Genomic DNA, 20,057 nt, shown 5'->3' on the forward strand with positions numbered 1-20,057 from the left:
AAGACATAGCTCCAATTCCAACTACTACATGAAGCCTTTTTTGATCTCAGCAGTTACCCTCCTCCTCAAATTACATTTTATTTAACTACTTTATATTTGTTCTGTATATGCTTAAATTTATTCTCATTGTCTCTCATTAAAAGAGGAATTCCTTCTTTTGCGTGATGAACTCCTTTGACAGTCTCAGAATGCATACAAATGAATAAAATAAAACATACAGGATTACAAAGGAAACCAATGGTACTGAAAGTTACCAAAACACTAAAAAAAAGTTCACAGGTCATAGCTTAAGAACTATGTTAGAATAAAAGCTCCTTCGAGTAGGAATTTTTCATTCATATTTATATACATAGCATCTAGCATAGTACTTGGCATATGATTAATACATACTATTAACGGACAGATGTTATGATTTTACATATTATACTTCCTATATGACCCACATTAGGGTGATGAAACTAAATTTGTATTTTATATCAAGTCATTATAAAGCTATAGAGATAACAAAATCATTTTTCATTATAAAGATTCTCACTGGTTGATTCCCTTTGCGACATTTTAGGGATGTCTTCCTTGGTTCATCTCTGTAGACCTTCAAAGGATAGAACTGAACTGTTAGCCTTTAGTTTAAAGAATATTTACATGCAATTACTATAGACAAAAAGTCATAGAGTTGCTGTGGGATATGGAAATAATGACATATATAGGGCCCATTATTTTTCCATGTTCTTTATAATGTGATCTAGTCCAATTCTCTATGAAAGCCTTTCTAAGTGAAGGGGAAAATTAAACCAGTTACTACATGCATAATAGAATATAATGCCTATGAATATCAACTCTGGAGTTCCATATTTTAGCTGATATAACCAAGCTTGGCACAGATATAGCACAGTAACTCTAGTAGTCTTAAAATTGTAGCATGGTTGACTCAATTATCCAATAAATACTGTTGAAAAATACTGAATCAACAGCAGGCAATTTGCTAATATTCTATAGACGTACCAAACCTATATCTTCAAGATGCTATATTCCCACAAATGATGGAAGGCAAAAGACCAAAATAATTTACCCTTTGGGAAAGAAGGAAAAATGAGACGTCCAAGACTTTTATCATTGTGGTCTGCTACAAATAGCTGGGTAATGGGTTTCTTGGCTATCACTAGGAAATGAGATGGAATAGATGGGGAAGCATTGTGAAAAGCAAACTACTAGTCATCCTTAAAAATGATTTTGCCTGAAATTTTCCTTCAAATTATTTTTCCAAAGATCAGGAAACACAGCTGACATAACCAAAGTATGTCACAGAGAGTACAGTTACCTTAGAAGTCTTAAATCAGAGTCACACAGTTGACTTAATTATCAAATCTACCCTGCTTGAAAATGCTAATTTGAAAGTATGCAATTCAGTAATATTCTACAGACTATAACTCTAAATCTTCAAGATTCTATAAATCCCATAAACAATATAAGACAAAAAAACTAAAATAATTTAATCTTTGGAAAAGAAAAGAAAAAAGAAAGATATAGCATATGCCTAAGAAACAACATAAATTTTTTTGGGGAAAAAAAAAAAGGATGACACATTATTTTACAAATGTAAGTTAAGTTATGAAAGGAATACTACATTAAAATTGAAAACAATAAAGTTTTGGTTAAGGATTAATGAGTATTTAACAGCCCATTTTCTGATTCATGACTGTTTATGCCCAGTTCTAAGCTGTATACCAAGTGGTAGTCATTTACTGCCTGCTATATGGATGTGGTTATTTTCAGAAGTAATGCTGCTGCTAAGTTTTGAACAACAATCAGGGAGTCCCAGTTTTGTTTACACTACAGTATTTCCGTGAAAGCTCACAGAGAGGCAGACTGGAAGAGTGAAAAACACACAAGTCACAGGATCAGAAGCCCTGCATCCTGGTAATACTTGCTGGCTTTTTGGGGCCAAGGCCAAAGCCCTTGATCTCTGTCAACACTAGTTTGCTCAAATCAAGATGATGATGATGATCTGTCCTCCCTTTCTCACAGGACTGTGGTTGGGATCAAATGAATTAAAGATATGTGAAAATGCTTTGAAAACTGGAAACCATTAAGTAAGGTAATAGTATGATTATAAGTTAACTTCTCTGACTTTTTGAAGTATAATACCTATTTCTTTGGACTTCAAAGGGAAGTTTTAAAAGTTACAAATTAATCTGTATTTCAAACTTCCTGGATCAAATACAATATAAAACAAAAACTGTTTTCCAAAACCGAGTTGGTCAACTAATCATTCATTAGTTAAGCTAATAAAGCTTAAAACTGTACTAAGACTTCAGTGACATCCTGTATATATAGTAAACTCAGTTCCCTCATCTGCCAAATCATACTACTCTAAGGTCCCTTTCAGTTCTAAATCCTACTATTTCAATTGACTGTGGGCTGTGCTCCAAAACACATATTTAAATTACTTGAAATCAGAGTGTCTTCTCTCAAGAGGAAAGGAGTCAGGTTTCTACTGGGCAAGCCTTTAAAGGCCTATTTAATTTATACCAAATATATTCCCATCAGACTTTCACTCTCTTTGTAGTGGCAGTGAGGCAGCACAGTAGATAGAGTGTTGAGCCTGGAGTTAGAAAGACCTGAGTTCAAATTTAACCTCAGACATTTACCGTGTTTCCCCGATAATAAGACCTATCCCGAAAATAAGCCCTCCCCTACTGAGTAAGATTCCTCTAAAATAAGCCCTCCCCCGAAAATAAGCCCTATTGAGATTGCTACTGTAGTGAAGGTGATCATCCCCTGCGCTACACCGCGCTCCGAGCTGCATCCAATCAGAGCTGCAGCAGTGAGCACATCATCCTGTTCTTCCCCAGTGATTTGCTTATTGAATAAAGGTACATTTTTTTGTTCACATTTACCTGTTTATTAAAATTGCTGTCAATGTTCATTAAAATAAGCCCTCCCCTGAAAATAAGCCCTCTGGTGTTTTTCTGTCCAAAAAATTAATAAGACAGTGTCTTATTATCGGGGAAACACGGTATAAACTGTGTGACCCTAAAAAAGTCACTTGACTTCTATTTTCCTCAGTTTCCTCATATATAAAATGGGGATATTAATCGCACCTATCTCACAATGGGTTATTGTGAGGACCAAATGAGATAGAATTTATAACATGCTTAGCACAGTGTTTAGTCTTTATAACATGCTTAGCACAGTGTTCAGCATACAGTAGCTGCTGCATCAATGACAGTGACTCTTATCATTATTATTTTAGTAGAGGTTTCTATACTGGCTTTTCTTCCCTAGGAACTCCAGAGCATTCAGTTACTACAAGTAAGAGAACAGTCTGAACAAGGACTTCAGTGGTTCAGTGGTTTGGAGGGAAAGGACATGAGTTAAGAGAAAGAAGATGTGACTATCTCCTCTCCTAAAAATCTCATGCTTTCTGTACTTGCAAAGAATCTTGTTACTTTCCATAAACTGTAATTGTTTGAAGGTACTGTTCCTACTCTGGGGATTTAAAAGTCAAACTATAATTTGTAATCGCTGTTCTTTTTACTAAACTGGAAGGAAAATAACTTTCTCCTTCAAATGTCACCATTTTTTCAATAAACAAAGAATGGCATAGTCTGAAAACTCCATTTATTTGTGAAGTTTTATGTTACATGCAGCCTGTTTTTATGTACTTAGAAATACTTCCAGCTCTGCAGAATTCAAGTTGAAGTAGTTCTACAGTACTGTGGTATTCCTTGGGTGTGTCCTTCTAAAATGGGATAGCATGTATGAGTGAATACACACATGTGTTTATGTGTTTTTCATAAAGGTAGTTTCAAAAGATTTCAAAAGCCACATGAAGCCTCAGACTGGATCATTAAGTTGCATGTAAAAGAAATCAATACTAATTTGATAGCAGAGTATTTAAAGCAAATAACCAAAACTTTAATCATAAAACCCACAAATAGACAACACACTATTTTTTTTAATTCTGGCCAATATACTCTTCAACATTATATGAATAAGTGATATTCCATAAAAGTACTTTGTAAAAGAACATCAACATAGAGCAAGAACACAGAACCAGCTCTGTGGTGGTTCTTTACGTCCTGCCCAATAGGCCCCAGGTCTGCTGCTCTTGCCCAGTTACTCCTTTTTAACAACGTGCTTGGACTTACAGCAGGGAGGGGTGCCAACCCTTCAGTAGCACCAGAATCTACATGCTTTGCTCAGTAACTTCACTCTCAATATTGCCTTCCCTAAAGATCAAGGGCTTAAAGAAATAGAAAAGTTTCTTTTTCCCCCAAAAGGTCAAAAGATCTCATACAAGGAAAGCTGATATTTTTAATATTTAAAATTCAATTACCAATAAGTCCCTGCCCCTTGAGAAGTTAGATCCATTCCATCCACGCCATAACTATCATCATCCATAATTTTGGACAGGCCAAAATCAGTAATTTTGATTTCTCCACATGCCGTTCCATCTACTAAAAGGATATTTCCTAACAAAAAATAAACAAGTACCAAAATTAATAAGTACTTTCAAGTATAGGTTTTTTCTCTGCACAACTTCAAGCAATTCATTGTTTTCATTATTTAATAAAACTAGATTTTATGAACTAATTGGAAAGTGATTATGTATTAAAGTTATTAGTATGACATTTCTAAAATTAACTACCATTCTATTGCAGTTCTAAAACTACAAAAAAAGCACAGCTCTAGCATAGCTTTCACTTGATTTAATGAATTTACTATTTTTAAAATTATCAGGAAATTGTTATCTATTATTCATGTGTCAAAGAATAAGACAAGAAAATTATCTCAATAAATTTCCTATTTACCTGGTTTAAGATCATAATGGATAATAGGGGGTTTGATCTCATTGAGATATCTTAGTGCATTTACTATTTGCATAACAATGGACCTAGCTTCCTTCTCTGACATTAATTTATGTTGTTTGAGATAGAAATCCAAGTCATTGCCTTCACAGTATTCTAACACTGTACAAAACCTATAAGTGGGGAAAAACAAATACACATATATTAGATATGCCATTAAATTGCACTCTCAAATAACTCACAATCATCATGCGCAATATAGAGAAAAAGTGAAGTATATCTGCAATGTTTATAATTAATTGTCAACCAAAGGATAATTCAGGCATTGAGAGAGAATTTTAAAATAAAGAACATTTCCTGGGACAGGATAAAGTGAATCTATTTTGAGGAAAACATAATATGGTGACTTGTTTTTTAGGAAGTTTCTTTTTATACAGCATAACAAAACTTTAATATTACCAAATCCCCCAAAATCAGGATAGCTAAAACAACTTTTAGATTTCTTATTCACATACACTGCATTTAGCTGTCATTATCACTAAACCTATTTCATACTTACGTGTCTGTATCCAAGGAGAAATAATCATATAGTTTAACTATCCTGGGGTGGTCCAGTTCTTTGTGTATTCTATACTCTCTGCAGGCATGTCTAAAGGAAGAGAGCATGTTAATTTTCCATGATCAAAAGACTTTTGATCAATTTACCACAAGAACCATAAGGCATTAATATTTACTTGTGGTAGTTTTCCTTCTTCTCATCCCTCCAGCTCTTATTAAGCTGGTGGATCTTCACAGCAGCATATCTTTGTTCATAAAGGTCAAAAGCCTGAAATCCAAGGCAAAGAATAGTTACAGCCAAAGACCAAGGAAATTTACAAATTCATTCAAAATATGACAATTCTTAAAAAAACTAAAAACAAAAAGGGATTAGCTAATCTAGACCATAACAACGATTCACATTTATAGGCTATCCCTTTGGGTAGAAGAGGTTGTAGCTCTGTGAAGTTATCAGCATAGAAAACTCTGGATAAGAATACTCCCTCTAATGATGCAGAGTAGCAGCTGCAACAGAAATTAGTGGAGCTGCTTGATGCCTTAAGGCAGAAGAGTCAGCTGTAGTCACTGACAGATTAAAGCATAATTGGGAAATATTCACAAATTAAATTAAAATACAATAGAACACATATAATCCTAATATGTAGTTTTCTAAGTCAATATGTTGCCTTCAGGGATTCTTATGAACTGCCTTAAGATTTACAAAATGTTTTCTCTACAACCAACCCAGTGAGTTGAGTAGTTGCATTAATTTGCCAGTGGGTCAACACAACTATTAAGTGTTGCTGCTGGGATCTGAAATCAGGTCTCTAGACCTCAAATCTAACACTTCTTTCACTATACTAATTTGACTCCAGGTAACACCTCTAATTAATTGAATGGGTTGTATTTTAATGACCCACAAAATTAGTCTGAAATTTTATTACCAGAGGTAGCATAAATACCACAACTATAGTGATATGTGCTGTAGTTTATCAGAAAAAGGTGGGTTATCATATGAGATCATAATTAGTACTAAAATAGAACCAAATCTGTATGGCTTGGTATCAGTCAAACATTAAGCACCTTCTGTGCAGATTCTCATTTGAATTTCCTATAATTTTATCAGTAGAATTAAGACAAAACAATTCATCTATACTATCACTTTTACTCTGGCGCTGTTCTAGGGTTAACTGACTAACGGGACAGGAGCAACCCAAGGCAGAAGATTACTGGCTCTTTAGGCAGCAAGCTGGAAGGCAGGAAACCTTCTTCCCCAAATGACTTCCTTTGTTCCAGAGCGCTCCCTTGTCCTTGAAGCTCAATGTGTATAAAAAATAATCTGCATAAAATTGCTCAAGATAGAAACTACCCAAGTTTAGCTTTAGTAGTTTTACAATCTAGTCCTTAAGAGACAGTCGCAAACAACATTGTGTTTACTGTTGGAAGTGTGGACTCCCTGTTCAACATTATTTTAAATCAACTAGAGAAAACAGGTTTTAAAATGCTGTTTATCATATTACAAAGAAACTCCATGAACAGAGATTTCATTGTAAATCACACAGTCACCACTTTTCGAGGAATACTTTAATTAAACATGACTTCTGGCATTTATCCAAAAGGAATACATTTTCCTCCTTCTTGTAAAACACTTTAAAAACTGGACCTCACCTTACAATCATGTAAAGAAGATTATTTCACACATGCTACAAATTATAGCTTTGCAATTAGATAGCATGAGATTATAAGTATATTCAGAAATTGTATCTAAAGGTTTCTAATTCCCCTGCTCCCCCAATTTTATGGTCAGGGATGAGGTTTTTTTTTTTCAGTTTCATTGAGGAAATCAAGAATAACAAAGCTAGTATGTGTAAGAAAAAATCTGAATGCAAAGTGAATGTTGTAGAAGACATGAAGAGATATACAAGGTACAAACAGCAACAAGTTCTAAAACATGAGAAGAAAAAAGATGAACACTTATGTAAATCAGTGAAAAGTTTCCATTCTTAATTGGATTGTGTGTGTGTGTGTATGTTCATCAATTCTTTGGGAATAATTTTGGGGGAGGCAGGGTAAAAGAAGAAAATTATTGTTAGGTTTGGATTACACAATTTAGAGTAGAAAGGAACTAAAAGATCATCCTATCCAGCCCCTTCATTTTTATAGATCAGGAAACTGAGGCATAAAGCAGTTAAGTGACTCGCTCATGGTCATTCACTGAAAAAGTCTGGACTCGAACTTAGGTTTTCTGAATATAAATTTAGTACTTCTTTTTGGGTTATTAAATTAATAGTCAATTAAAATCTTACCTAACCAGCAGTTACTAGTCAGCTAGCTCACCCTTCAAAGATATTTTTAAGGAACTATAATTGGCCTTGAGAAAATAGTTTGAAAAATACCTCAGTCCATATGCTAATTGAGATTCTATGAAAGTCACAAGGACTCATTTTGTAATATCCAACCCCAGCATGATACTATTCTTGAGTCACTAATTTAGGGGCCAGGAGTAGCAAGAATGGGATAGTCCTGGGATCAAGAGGAAAGGGTGTTCTGCTTGCTCTCCCTTGCTCATCTGGCATAATAAATCTTCAATAAATACTCTGCTCTAAAGCCTCTAGATCTAGACCAATCCAACACAATTTTAAGTTATTTTTATACCTCAAAGTTTTGGGGGGAGAGTTGTCTGAATAGGTAGAATGAGAAACATTTGGGGATACAGAAGAGGAACCAATGACTAAAGCTGAAAAGCTATGGTATCTTTCTCCTCCTTTGAACCTGTTGCCTAGTCTGAAGGCCATTTCTTTTTTTTTTTTTTTTTTAAGCAATCGGGGTTAAGTAACTTGCTCAAGGTTGCACGGCCAGTCATTTCTGGGTGTGGTGCTAAGTATCTGAGACCAGATTTGATCCCCAGGTCATCCCGACACTGGAGCCGGTGCTCTTACTCTCTGTGCTAGCTGGCTGCCTCATGAAGGTCATTTCTAACTCTAGAATCCTTAGTTTATACTATAACTAGAGCCGCTCTGCAGGAAACTGAAAACCACACGCGAGTCTCCATTTCACTGTGTTCTTGTCCAAACAATTTCAAGTAAAGTCTAAATCTCATTTTCAAGTTATTTCAGGGTTATCTTTATATTCAAACAGTTAGTTTCAGGATGGATCTGGAGGCAGAAGTTGGAATAGAAGCAGGACATTTAGTACTTTTAGCATCTACTTAAATACAAGTGTAGACTCCTTAAGAAGCCACAAAATAACAGTAATAATGTCTGACATTTATAGCCTTTTAAGGTTTGTAAAGTGCTTTACATAAATTATCTCATGAGATCCTCACAACCACCTTCCTGGTTATGTATTATAAGTGTCATTTTTTTCATGTTCTAGAGAAGGAAAATGGTGAGTGATTAGTCTGTCCTGGTTCAAGTCTTTGTTAAATTTGTCTAAATTTTCTTATCTAATCAAAATATCACAATCAGTTAATCTCTAATATTCCATAAGATTGCTAATAATATTCACTAAATTTCAGAAAGGCCTTACACATTTGCATGAATAAACTTTAGGATTTGCTCCAATTCTAAGGTTTGACAATTTCTTAGTCAATCCTTCCTATACTAATCCAAACAAGAGAGAAATATACATTACCTTATATACTTCACTAAAGCCACCTCTACCAAGCAGATGAAGTAACAAGTATCGTTCATTTAATGTGGGATGATCTTTAAACCTTGGGAAAAAATTCATATGCATATTTTTAAAATTACGACAAAGGCATGATGAGGTCCCATCTACACTAAAGAGCCTTTTTTTGGGGGGAGTGAGGTGGTGGGGACTGTCTTCCTCTTAAGACTTATTACAGCACTGCTTAGAACACCTTCCTTTCCACCTTTCTCCTCTTCTTACTCTTGCTTGCTACTTTTCTATTTACATATACATCTGGCCTCTGAGCTATAGTGGCTTTGGGAGATGGCTTAGTGACTTCCCTGACTACTTTCAACACCAAAATCACTTTATGTGGTCAAATAACCAAACACAGCACTATGCGGTTTTTGAAATAATGTGTATTCTCATCTGTATGTGTATTCTCTAATACCTTAAAAAATTAATGCTGTATTTAAGAGTTCTGTTCATTCAATTCCATGCAGTTCAATAAGGATTTATTATGGGTCAAGGTGCCAGGGATGGTGGCTGATGCTGTGGTTGTGAAAGCAAAGGTGAAAAATGGCCTCAACCCTCAAGAAGCTAACATTAATCACGATCTGATTGTCTAAACATATCAAATACCTGAAAATAACAGGTGGCCTTTACACATGATTACATTTTAGCATTACTGGTCTTAAACAAGTATAAAATTCTTGCTGCCATTTGAAAAAACAAAAAATTCAACATGGATAAAGTTATAATTATATGTTAAATGAATAAAAATAGTATATGACAAATTTTAAGATGGAAATAATTCTATGAAATTTAAGTTTCTTTTGCAAAAAGTATTATAAATTTATTGTGGATGTATATTAGGCTCTACCATGTATGAAACATTGGACTAGATAATATAAAAGTGTATGTTCTGCTTGCTTCTAATCAATATGATGAAACCATAAGAATTCACTTTCTGTTAGAGTAAACCAAGTCTCACATAAATATCTTTAAACACCATTTTCAAAGGAGAGAGATAAGGCAAAGATTTTAAATTATACTCTTTGTTGTATTAAAATTCTAGTATAGCAGAAATTTTAATCTATTTTATATGTACCTTTGGAAATGGCACAAACTAAAATGATCAGTAAATTAATTAGGAGTTTGTTTAAATTTTGGTTAGCAAAGATAAAATTTGTTTTCTAAAATATGCTTTGCCTAGACTAAGGGCATTATTAACAATTACGAAAAACAAAACAAAACGAAGAATGGGTTTGATCATCCATGACTATATGTTTAAAATTGGGACATAGATATAGTCAATATTTTTACACTGTCAGTCAAAATCAAGCTATAAGGTCTTACATTAACAAATGATTTTTGCCTTAAGAATATTTTTTTTCACATTCCTTTTGACCTATCTAAACATACAATTAAACCCATTTTGCTCAAATCTCACCTTTTCCATGCCTTCTTTTTCTTTTTTGCTTTTTTTTTTTGGAGGGGGAAGGGCAGGGCAATTGGAGTTAAGTGACTTGCCCAAGGTCACACGGCTAATAAGTGTTAAGTGTCTGAGGTCAGGTCCTCCTGACTCCAGTGCCAGTGCTCTATTCACCGTACCACCTAGCCGCCCCTCATAACCTCTTTTTCAAACTAAGTTTTATTCTACATCTTTTTTTTACATCATAGTCAATTCTGGAAATACCTTCTCCCTTCCAACTTAGCCTTCCTGGAACTGAAACTTTCGCTAGGTTAAATTTAAAAATGCCTGAAAGTGACCTGTTTGGCAACATATAGATATCTTTCTGTCCAATAGTCTCCAGGCTCTCTGCTGAAAAGTGAGAGGTAAACTCCCACTCTTTATTTTCCTGGATAATTACAGGTTTCTTAATCACCCAGGTCAGTTTCCTTTTCATTTATATTACTGTAATCATTGAGCAGATGGTTTTTCTGGTTCTGCTTATTTCGTTGTGCATCAGTTTCCATGACATCTTGACTACTCGAGTCCAACATGGTTTTTCCCCATTGTCTATGCCAGTCACTCAAACAACATTAAGACTGCCAAATACCTTAGGGCAAAGAAGATACCTTATATCCCTCCCAGAATTAACACAATGCTGAGAACATAAGAGCTCCAAAAATATTTAAGTGAGATTTTTGTTATTGTAAACATCAGTTTATGTTAAGATATACAAATATCTTTCAATTACCCAATATAGTAGGGTTATTAAGTATAGCTTCATGAATAGCAGTCTATACATTACTTGAAATTCATTCCCCTTTCTTCCTTAAAAAGGGGATTATCACATGCTTTGGTATTACAAAATTAAAATGGCACATAAAACATAAAATGCAAATGCATTTACTGTGAATTATCTTCATTGTTTATCCTTTTGAGTTCCCGTATGTGAAGATTTCTGACTCTTTCCAAACGTTCAAGTTCTGCCTGGATTTCTGCTTCTTCCTGAAAATGAAGAGAAAGGACAAATTGAATTTATTCACTATGTAAGAAAAAAGTTATTTTTTCCCATAGATCAATAGAACTGTGAGAGGGAATGTATCATATTACAAAGTCCTACTGAACTAGACAACTAACTCCTCTTCAATGCCTAAAGGAGAGAGCACTAGAAAGAAAAAGCCGATTTTAAGAAACCATTCCGGATATGATATCTTTAAATAACTGTATGCTCAGTACTGCTAAGGCACTACAGAAAAACTGTTTTCATCATGTTCAAATGAGTGGCAGGGAGATAAAACAGTCTGAAATTGGCATGTGGTATAAAATGAGTTGGGAAAATCAATCTGAGATAATGTGTAATTTTTAATTTAAGAAAAAAATATATTTAAAATATCCTAAGTTTTAGTTACCAAGGAAAATCAAGGATGAAACAATGCAAGGTATTTCATAATAACCTTAAGGTTAACTCAAAGTTCTCTTGATGATGAAAAAATATATACACAGAAAGTCTCAAACAACAAAAAACTCCACAAGTGTCCTTATTAGATTATTTCCAAATTAATATGTGGTGGGAAAGAAAACAAAGATCTATACATTTATTTAGGTAAGATCACAATGTAATCCTGGAAGTGAGGACACCATGTTATATAGATCTTCCCTAGCAAATGACAACTATTCTGCCTGGATTGGAATGAATCTCAATTAACTTTCTTGAATACTTATTTAAGTAAAAACATTAAAATTTTTTCTTTCGGATTTTGGGGATAAAGTTTTGTACTTAAAACAAAAGCACCTTGATTTGCACAGTAACATTTTTTTTTTAGCATCTTGCAGATAAAGGTAGCTTTTTACAATGACCCTTAAAGTAGGATCTATATTCTACTTTATGAAATAAGGAAAAAGAGGTTATGTGGTAGAAGAGCCAGGATTTGAATCCAGGTCTTTTGGCTCCAAACTCTATGTAATGTATGATACAAAAGAAGTACTGTATTAACTTCCTCTAAGATGAATAATAAAGATGCATATTCCTTTATAATTTAAATTCAGGAGGATTTCCTAAGTTCTAAGAGAAAAATTAAACTTTTCCATAAATAATCACTTAAAAACATTTAAGAATATCACTAGATTAATCGGTCCTTAAGAATGTTTATACTATATGTGAGTAAAACAAGCTGATACTTGCTTTAGAAATATGAAAGTACAATTTTCAAAACTATATAATGTGGGAAAAGCAGGGAAATGGTGGTATTATTGCATTAATTTTTATATATACTTAAAATACAAGTTATATGTAACAGATTCAGTTTCATATACAATCCTCTTTTTACTGGCCTTTGTATATGGATATGTTTATTTGCTGATGCTTTCCTGGTTCATGATAAAAAATTAAAATACTGATGAAAATGGCCCAATTGTCAGGAGAAATCTCATTCACAATTAACATTCAAAGAATCGTAATAATTATTCTAAATTTTTTCTATTTGTATGTGTGGTTTTAAAGACTAGAAAAAGTGTTGTCTCTAGAGTGAAAAAATAATAATAGCCAAGTCTCATTTTCAGAATCACTGAACAAATGCTGAATGACTAGAAAGATCTTAACAAATACTTCAGTGCAAATTCGTTCAATTGAATAATTAGGACCTAATTTACACAGAAAATGCCAGAGCCAGGACTAGAATTAAGATTTCCTAACACTTGGGTTTGTGGTCTTTCCACTACACCTTAAGTGCAGAATAAGCAAATTAGAAACAAATCTTCTATGTTAAAGAACTTGGTTAAAATATTAGGCTACGAACAAGAATTTTACTAATATACACCATAGTTCTAGAAATTATTTCATGCTACAAATTATTTTTTGTTCTTTTCAAATGACAAAACGTATTTAGGAGATGTTACTGAAAATTTAGTAGTGTTGTAGACATTTAGACTGCTTGATACATCTTTGGCCATAAGGATGCTTTCTCTAATGTTTCTGTTTTAAATTGTTATAAAAACAGGGCAACTATATGTTAAAAGTTTCCTAATGTTCAGTTCAATTTAGAAGTAAAGACACATTCAGTTACTGGTATCAAGAAGATGAAAAAAAGATGAAGAATCTTGTGGGCATGTAGTTACACTTGTCCTATTTTTTTTTTTTAAACTCCATAGTACTCATCTAATTCAAATCAAACAATATTTATTAAACAGCGCCATTAGGCTGTACTGTGGCTACAGAGACAAAAACAGTCTTTGGGATACAGGCACATAAAATACAAGGAATATTGAATGAGACTGCACTAACAACTGGGAGATTCAAGGAAGGCTGTAACAGTCTTGAATGAAGAGGACTCTTGGAGAAGGTGATGAGGAAGGAAGGCATTCTAAGCAGGAAGGGCACTTTGTGCAAATGCACAAAAGTAAAGATGGACTGGTGAATTCAGGGAATAGTCATATTTGTTTAAATATCAAGTGAGGGAAGGGGAAGTGGTAGCAATATTGTATATAATTAAGTGGCAGGTTAAGGAATTTCTATTTTACACTGAAAATTTTCAAGCAAGGGAGTGACATGGTCCGACTTGGAAGAACTTTTGGGCAGCAGTAGTGTAAACCAGGTATGGCCAACTGCTGTAGCTGGAACTAGATTAAAATGTCAGTGGGAAACACAACAAAATAAATAAAAACACAGTAAGACAGAGTTAGACTTAAAAGTGAATTCAATATGCAGTCTACAGGGCCCCTTATTGGCAGTTGAGTGGCCCCGTTTCTATGTGAACTTGATATTACTAATACGAAACTACTCTCTCCAGTCACTTAATCTCTTTGTCAGATCTAACGGCCTCATGCTCAATTCCTCCTACTCTGGGTAGCCTCTGACATCATCCATCGACCTCTTCTTAAAACTCTCTTCTCTAAGTTTTTGTGAACCACTTTCTCCTGCTTCTCCTTGTGACCAGCCTCACCTATGGGACAATGGTCCTTCTCAGCCTCCATCACTGGATCATCATCCAGGTCACATCGGCTAACTATGGGTTTTCCAAAGGACTGTCCAGATCCCTCTTCTCTTCTCTGTTCTATTTCACTTGGTCATCTTATTAGCTCCTATGGATTCAGCTATCATGTCTATGTTGATGACTTTCAAGTCTACTCATCTACCACTGATCTCTCTGCTGACCTCCTATCCTAGCTACCTACTGAACATTGAGACTAAATGGATGTCCCACAGACATCTCAAATTCAACATGTCCAAAACTGAACTCATTATTTTTCTTCCTAATCCCTCTCTTCTTCCCAATTTCCCTCAGGCTTGTAACCTAGACGTCACCTTTGACTCTTCACTCTCACCTCATCCCAACCCCTATCCAACATATTGCCAGAGTCTGTCAATTTTTCCTTTGTAGCATGCCATCTTTAAAATACTCTCCCTTCCCTCCTGTGACATTGCCACTACCCCGGTACAGGCTCTCATCACCTCATGTCTGGACTACTGTAAGAACCTGCTGGTTGTTCTTGCTGCTACTCTACCCATTCCAGTCCCTTCTGCATTCAGCAGTCAAAATGATCTTCCTATAGCAAAGCTCCAATCATGGTCAACCTCCCTCTCAAAGTCCAATGGTTCCCTATCATCTCTAGCATCAAATATAAAATCCTGTAGTTCAAAGCTCATCTTCAGAACCTCCTTTTCCCCCTTCCAGTTTTCTTATATCTCATATCTTACCACATCCTTCCTGAATGAGATGTTTCTTCTTCCTATTCTAGGCATTCTCACTTGTTATGCCTCAGGCCTGGAATGTTCTCCCTCCTCATCTTGGTCTTCCATCTCCCCTGGCTTCCAAAGTTCCAACTAAAATCCCAGTGCTTTTACAGATCAAGAAATCTTTCCCAATTCCCTTTAATTCTACTGTCTTCCCTCTGCTGATTATTTTCAAATTATCCTGTACGTAGTTTATTTATACAAAGTTGTTTGCATGTTGTCTACCTTATTAGACTGTGAGATCCTTAAGGGAAGGAACTGTCTTATGCCTTTGTATCCCTAATGTTTAGCAAAATTGATGCATAGTTGTTACTTAATAAATGTTAATCAACTGACTGACTGAATGGAGGAGATATTTAAAGTAGAGAGAGTAATCAAGTGGTTATTATACTCCCCAGTCTCCTTTGTTGGATCATCCTTCTCTTCCTGACCGCTAAATTTGGGCACTTCCTAAGTCTTGGCACACTTTCCTTCTGTTCAACTTTTCTCTCCCTTGATGATCTAATCCATTTCCCTTGTCTCCATTGTCCTCTCTAAGCAGAGGATTTCCAAATCCAAATACCTAAGCCCTCATTTCTCTTGAACTCCACTCCTGAGACATTTTAACCCAGTTATCCTACAGGCATCTCCAACTCAATGGGTCCAAAACAGAACTCATTATCTTTTCCCAAAAATTCATTCCTCCAAATTTCCCCATTTCTGTTGACAGCACCATCTTCTAATCACCTACATTTATAATCTTGGAATCATTTATGACTCTCCTTTTCCTTAACCCCTATATTCTAATCAGTTGCCAAGTCTTGCCAATCCTACCTTCACAACCTCTTTCTCACTTGTACTCTTCTTTCACTCTCAGTGACAGTTCAAATCTCTATCAACTGTCCCTAGGATCACTTCAATAATCTTTTAAGTAGGGGGGCGGCCAGGTAGCACAGCAAATAAGAGCACCGGCTCCAGTGTTGGGATGACCTGGAGATCGAATCCCAGGCTCAGACACTCAGCACCACACCCAGAAATTACTGGCCGTGTAACCTTGAGCAAGTTACTTAACCCCGATTGTTTAAAAAAAAAATAATCTTTTAAGTAGTCTCCTTACCTCTATTTTTTTTTTCTGCTCTATTCCATTGCAAACAACTGTCCAGTTGATTTTCCTAGAATATAAATCTGTCTCATCCACAACTCAAGAATTTTCAATGTCTCCCTATTACCACTAGGATGAAATACAAAATCCTCACCCTAGCATTTAGTCTTGTACAAATTAGCTCCCAATTCCCCTTCTAGTCTTATTTCATATGACTTCCCTTTATGTACTTTTTTACCATTCAGTTACCTCTGCTTGCTTGTCCTAAGCACAACATTCCAACTCCTACCTCCTTCTGCCTTTCCAAAGGTTCCTCCATGTCTGGACAGGTTCCTTTAACACACACAGCTCACATCTCACCTATAGGAAGATCTTTACTGATCCTCCTCATATAAGCACTTTCTTCCTCTTGATATTAATTTATATTTACTTACTTGTAACATGTCTTATTCCCACTCCAACCCCCAACAGGAGGTAAGTTCCTTGAAGTTAGGCAGGGACGGATTTTTGTTTTTATTTTTGCATCCTGAGCATAGTACAACGCACATAAAAATGTACTTAATAAAACTTTAACAAAGTAGTCTAGATAAGAGGTGATACGTGCACTAGATTCAAAGTATTTCCATTGGCTGTTCCCTGGAACATTCTCCCTTCTCATTGCCTCTTGACTTTCTTCAAGTCTTACCTGCAAGAAGCCTTTACCAGCCTTTCTTTGTGTAAGTACATTTTTTCCTCTGAGATTATCTCTAATTACCCCATATGTTGTCTGTATGTTGGGGAGACACCATTAGATTGTAGGGTTCTAGACAGCAGTTACTTTTAAAAAAGTCTTTGTATTCTCAGTGCTTAATACAAAGCCTGGCACATAGTGGACACTTAATAAATTCTAATAGTAACAATAATATTCTTTTTTTGTTTTGTTTTTGGGGGGCAACTGGGGTTAAGTAACTTGCCCAAGGTTTCACAGCTAGTTTTTTTGTGTGGGTGTTAAGTGTCTGAGGCCGGAACCAAACTCGGGTCCTCCTGACTCTGGGGCCGGCGCTTTACTCACGGCGCCACGTAACAAGAATATTCTAATGAAAAGGATGCATGTGGCAGAGAAGGGGTCAGATGTAAGAAAGCTTATGGAAGGAGAATCAATAAGACTTATAAACTGATTGGATATGGGGGAGAAAAGGGAAGATAGAGTCAAGGATGGGTCTAAGGTTATGAATATGGATGACTGAAAGGATGATAATGCTGCCCTCAAGAGAAACAGGCAAATACGGAATATAAGTTTGAGAGAAAAGATTCTATGAGTTCCATATTGGATTTAGGAACATTTATCTAGAAATGGAAACTGAAAGCCACTTAGTACAACCTCTTCATTTTACAGATGAACAAACTCAGTTCTATGGAAGTTAAATGACACAAGTAATAAGTGGTGATAGAAATGAGTTTTAACCCAGGGTCTCTATCTCTAGAAGCCAATGTTCTTCTTTGCCATGCTTACAGGATGTTTAGAAAGAGATGGAAACTGACAATGAATGACTAGAGTTAAGTCATGAGATTATAGGTGATTTTCAGTATATGAACATAAATGACCTTTGAAGTAATTGATAAGATCAGCAAGGGAGAGTATGGATATAAGAGGAAGAGGTCCCAGAACAGAGATAAGCAAATAACAGGCATTTATTGAGTACTTACTCATTGAATAAATTTTAGTGATAACATCACCAGGTAATGGCTAGTATTATTTTTGCCCAACTTAACAAACCTTTATTGTTTCCTCACTAAGTAAGGTGACACAGGTTGTGTTATATTAATTTTGATTAGTAACAGACATAGCCAAAACGTTCAGAAAAAGGTGACAGGGAAGGACTGAACAGCTTGGCGCCAAAGTATTTATGAGGAGATGGCAAGGCCAAAGCCACATATCAAATTGCTTAAAAGTTATATCCCTCAAAGTAAAAAAAAAAAAAGTATGTACATCTTTGATACTATTAAAACAAATACCCTGTGTCTGCATTTTTTGTTTTCATGCAGAGAAAAACAAACTAGCTTCAATTTTCTGGTACTTTCAATGAAAGTGAACTGTTACGTTAACAAATGTTTGCTGAACTGAATTTACTGAACTGTAATATAATGAACTGATAGCAAATTTATATATTTATTAATTAAATTCAACAAGCATTTGTTATCAGCCATCACCTAACAGAATAAATATAGTCCCCTATCACCAGATATTATTTAAATTATGGTCAAGCTAGAGATGGGGCTAGAAGACTAGAATGAGACAAATCTATTAGGTTTCCCCCTGGTGCAGAAAACTGCTTTGCGGTTGCTATACATCTGCACTGAGACAATTTAGCCTTCCAAAGAAGCCACTGTAAAGTACCTACCCCAGGCCTTCTCCCAATGGAGTAGAACCTTCTAGGTCAAAAGCAGTAGTAATTTCTGGAAATAGAAGGTGGCATATAAGTACTTGGGACCTTTCTTAAAAATATCAAATTAATAAAATCTAGTATTTTTTAAAATCACCTACTAAATTATTAGGCAAGCCAATGTAAAGATAAGAAAGATAGAAACATTAGCTATATAACATTTCTTGGTCTTTTGGGGGATTACAATGAATGATTACTTTAACAGTTGATAAAAGGGCAGAATTATATATAAATCGTATGACTGGCTTTTCCTGAATGGAATAAAGTATTCTCATCAAAAGCAACATAGATAACGGGTTCTTCTTCTTCTTTTCCTTTTTTTTTTTTGGCATCTATAATTCCTTAGCATGGTATTCAAAATGTAAAACACAAGAATCAATCTACCTCTTTTCACACTTCTCTTCGATTACCTACTTTAAACCTATCATTCAAACTCCCATCAAACTGAAAGATTTGCTGTTCCTCAAACCATGCCCATACTCTAATACCTCTATGTCCTCATATTTCCAGATGACATTTCTTTTGTATGTGCATTCACATACTCTGAACACACAAAAATTTAACCCAGATATTAAACTAATTGTTGATCTACTAATCTCAAACTAAACATACAGTTTCAATGTGGTTGTACGACAATTAAAAACAACAACAAAACGGCTCATTTTTTTTGTTGGCCTTTCAATTCTTTTTTATTACTAAAACTTCTCATTTTCTAAATTCTCATTCCTAAAAGCTTTTCTTACTTTCTTCCTGGTTCTCCTTTTTTTCCTATGCTTTTCCTTTCCTTCAAGTCTAATCTTTCTTTAGAGACCAAAGTATTATAAAGGAAAATCCATTTTAAAACATCTGTATGAAAACTGGTAAAATTTATATTGATCCAGGGTAAAGCTTGACTGAAGGTCATCAAGTTACCCAATAGTGATCCCTATCCCCACGGAAGCAAATAGAAGCACTTAAGTAATTAATAAAATTAAAATACTAATGACATTAAAAAAATTGTATTTTAAACATGTTCTTGACAAAAAAAAAAAACAAAATTAGCTACTATGTAATGGAACAGACGTATCTACAAAGTTTAAATATAAGTTATTGTAGGCATAGCTCGGGCATATGTGTAAAGGTATAGCACCTTGGATACTATTTATCTTTTTTCTCTCTTCCTGCTTTTCATCACCCTAATCACCATCTTGTTCTAATAGTCTGGTTCTTTGGATATTTTAAAGATCTTGCCAGTTACTTCTGTACATAAAGCCTAAGAATTCCTATAACGGATAATTTTTTTTTAACATAAGATGATACTCATGACTCACCATCTTTGACTAGGATGTATAATTGTGGTTTTTCCTGTGGTGGGAAAACAGATTTAAAGTACCCATACTCTCATTCAGTTTCC

At 34.9% G+C, this 20,057-nt stretch overlaps 1 protein-coding gene across 2 annotated transcripts in view; it reads right to left on the minus strand.

The window, feature by feature from the left end:
* TLK1 (tousled like kinase 1) overlaps positions 1-20,057 on the minus strand; it is a 181,876-nt gene that overhangs the window by 8,818 nt on the left and 153,001 nt on the right. For both annotated transcript variants that reach the window (XM_069079680.1, XM_069079679.1), the window contains exons 13-18: positions 11,339-11,436; positions 8,982-9,063; positions 5,546-5,637; positions 5,371-5,460; positions 4,815-4,984; positions 4,340-4,475 (exon numbers count right to left, since the gene is read on the minus strand). In XM_069079680.1, coding sequence (XP_068935781.1) covers positions 4,340-4,475; positions 4,815-4,984; positions 5,371-5,460; positions 5,546-5,637; positions 8,982-9,063; positions 11,339-11,436 — 668 coding nt within the window. The remainder of the gene's footprint in view (positions 1-4,339; positions 4,476-4,814; positions 4,985-5,370; positions 5,461-5,545; positions 5,638-8,981; positions 9,064-11,338; positions 11,437-20,057) is intronic.

Source organism: Petaurus breviceps, unplaced genomic scaffold (genome assembly GCF_028583685.1).
Source record: "Petaurus breviceps papuanus isolate PSGF00001 unplaced genomic scaffold, PetGlider_PUasm1.0 91133, whole genome shotgun sequence".
Lineage (NCBI taxonomy): Eukaryota > Metazoa > Chordata > Mammalia > Diprotodontia > Petauridae > Petaurus > Petaurus breviceps.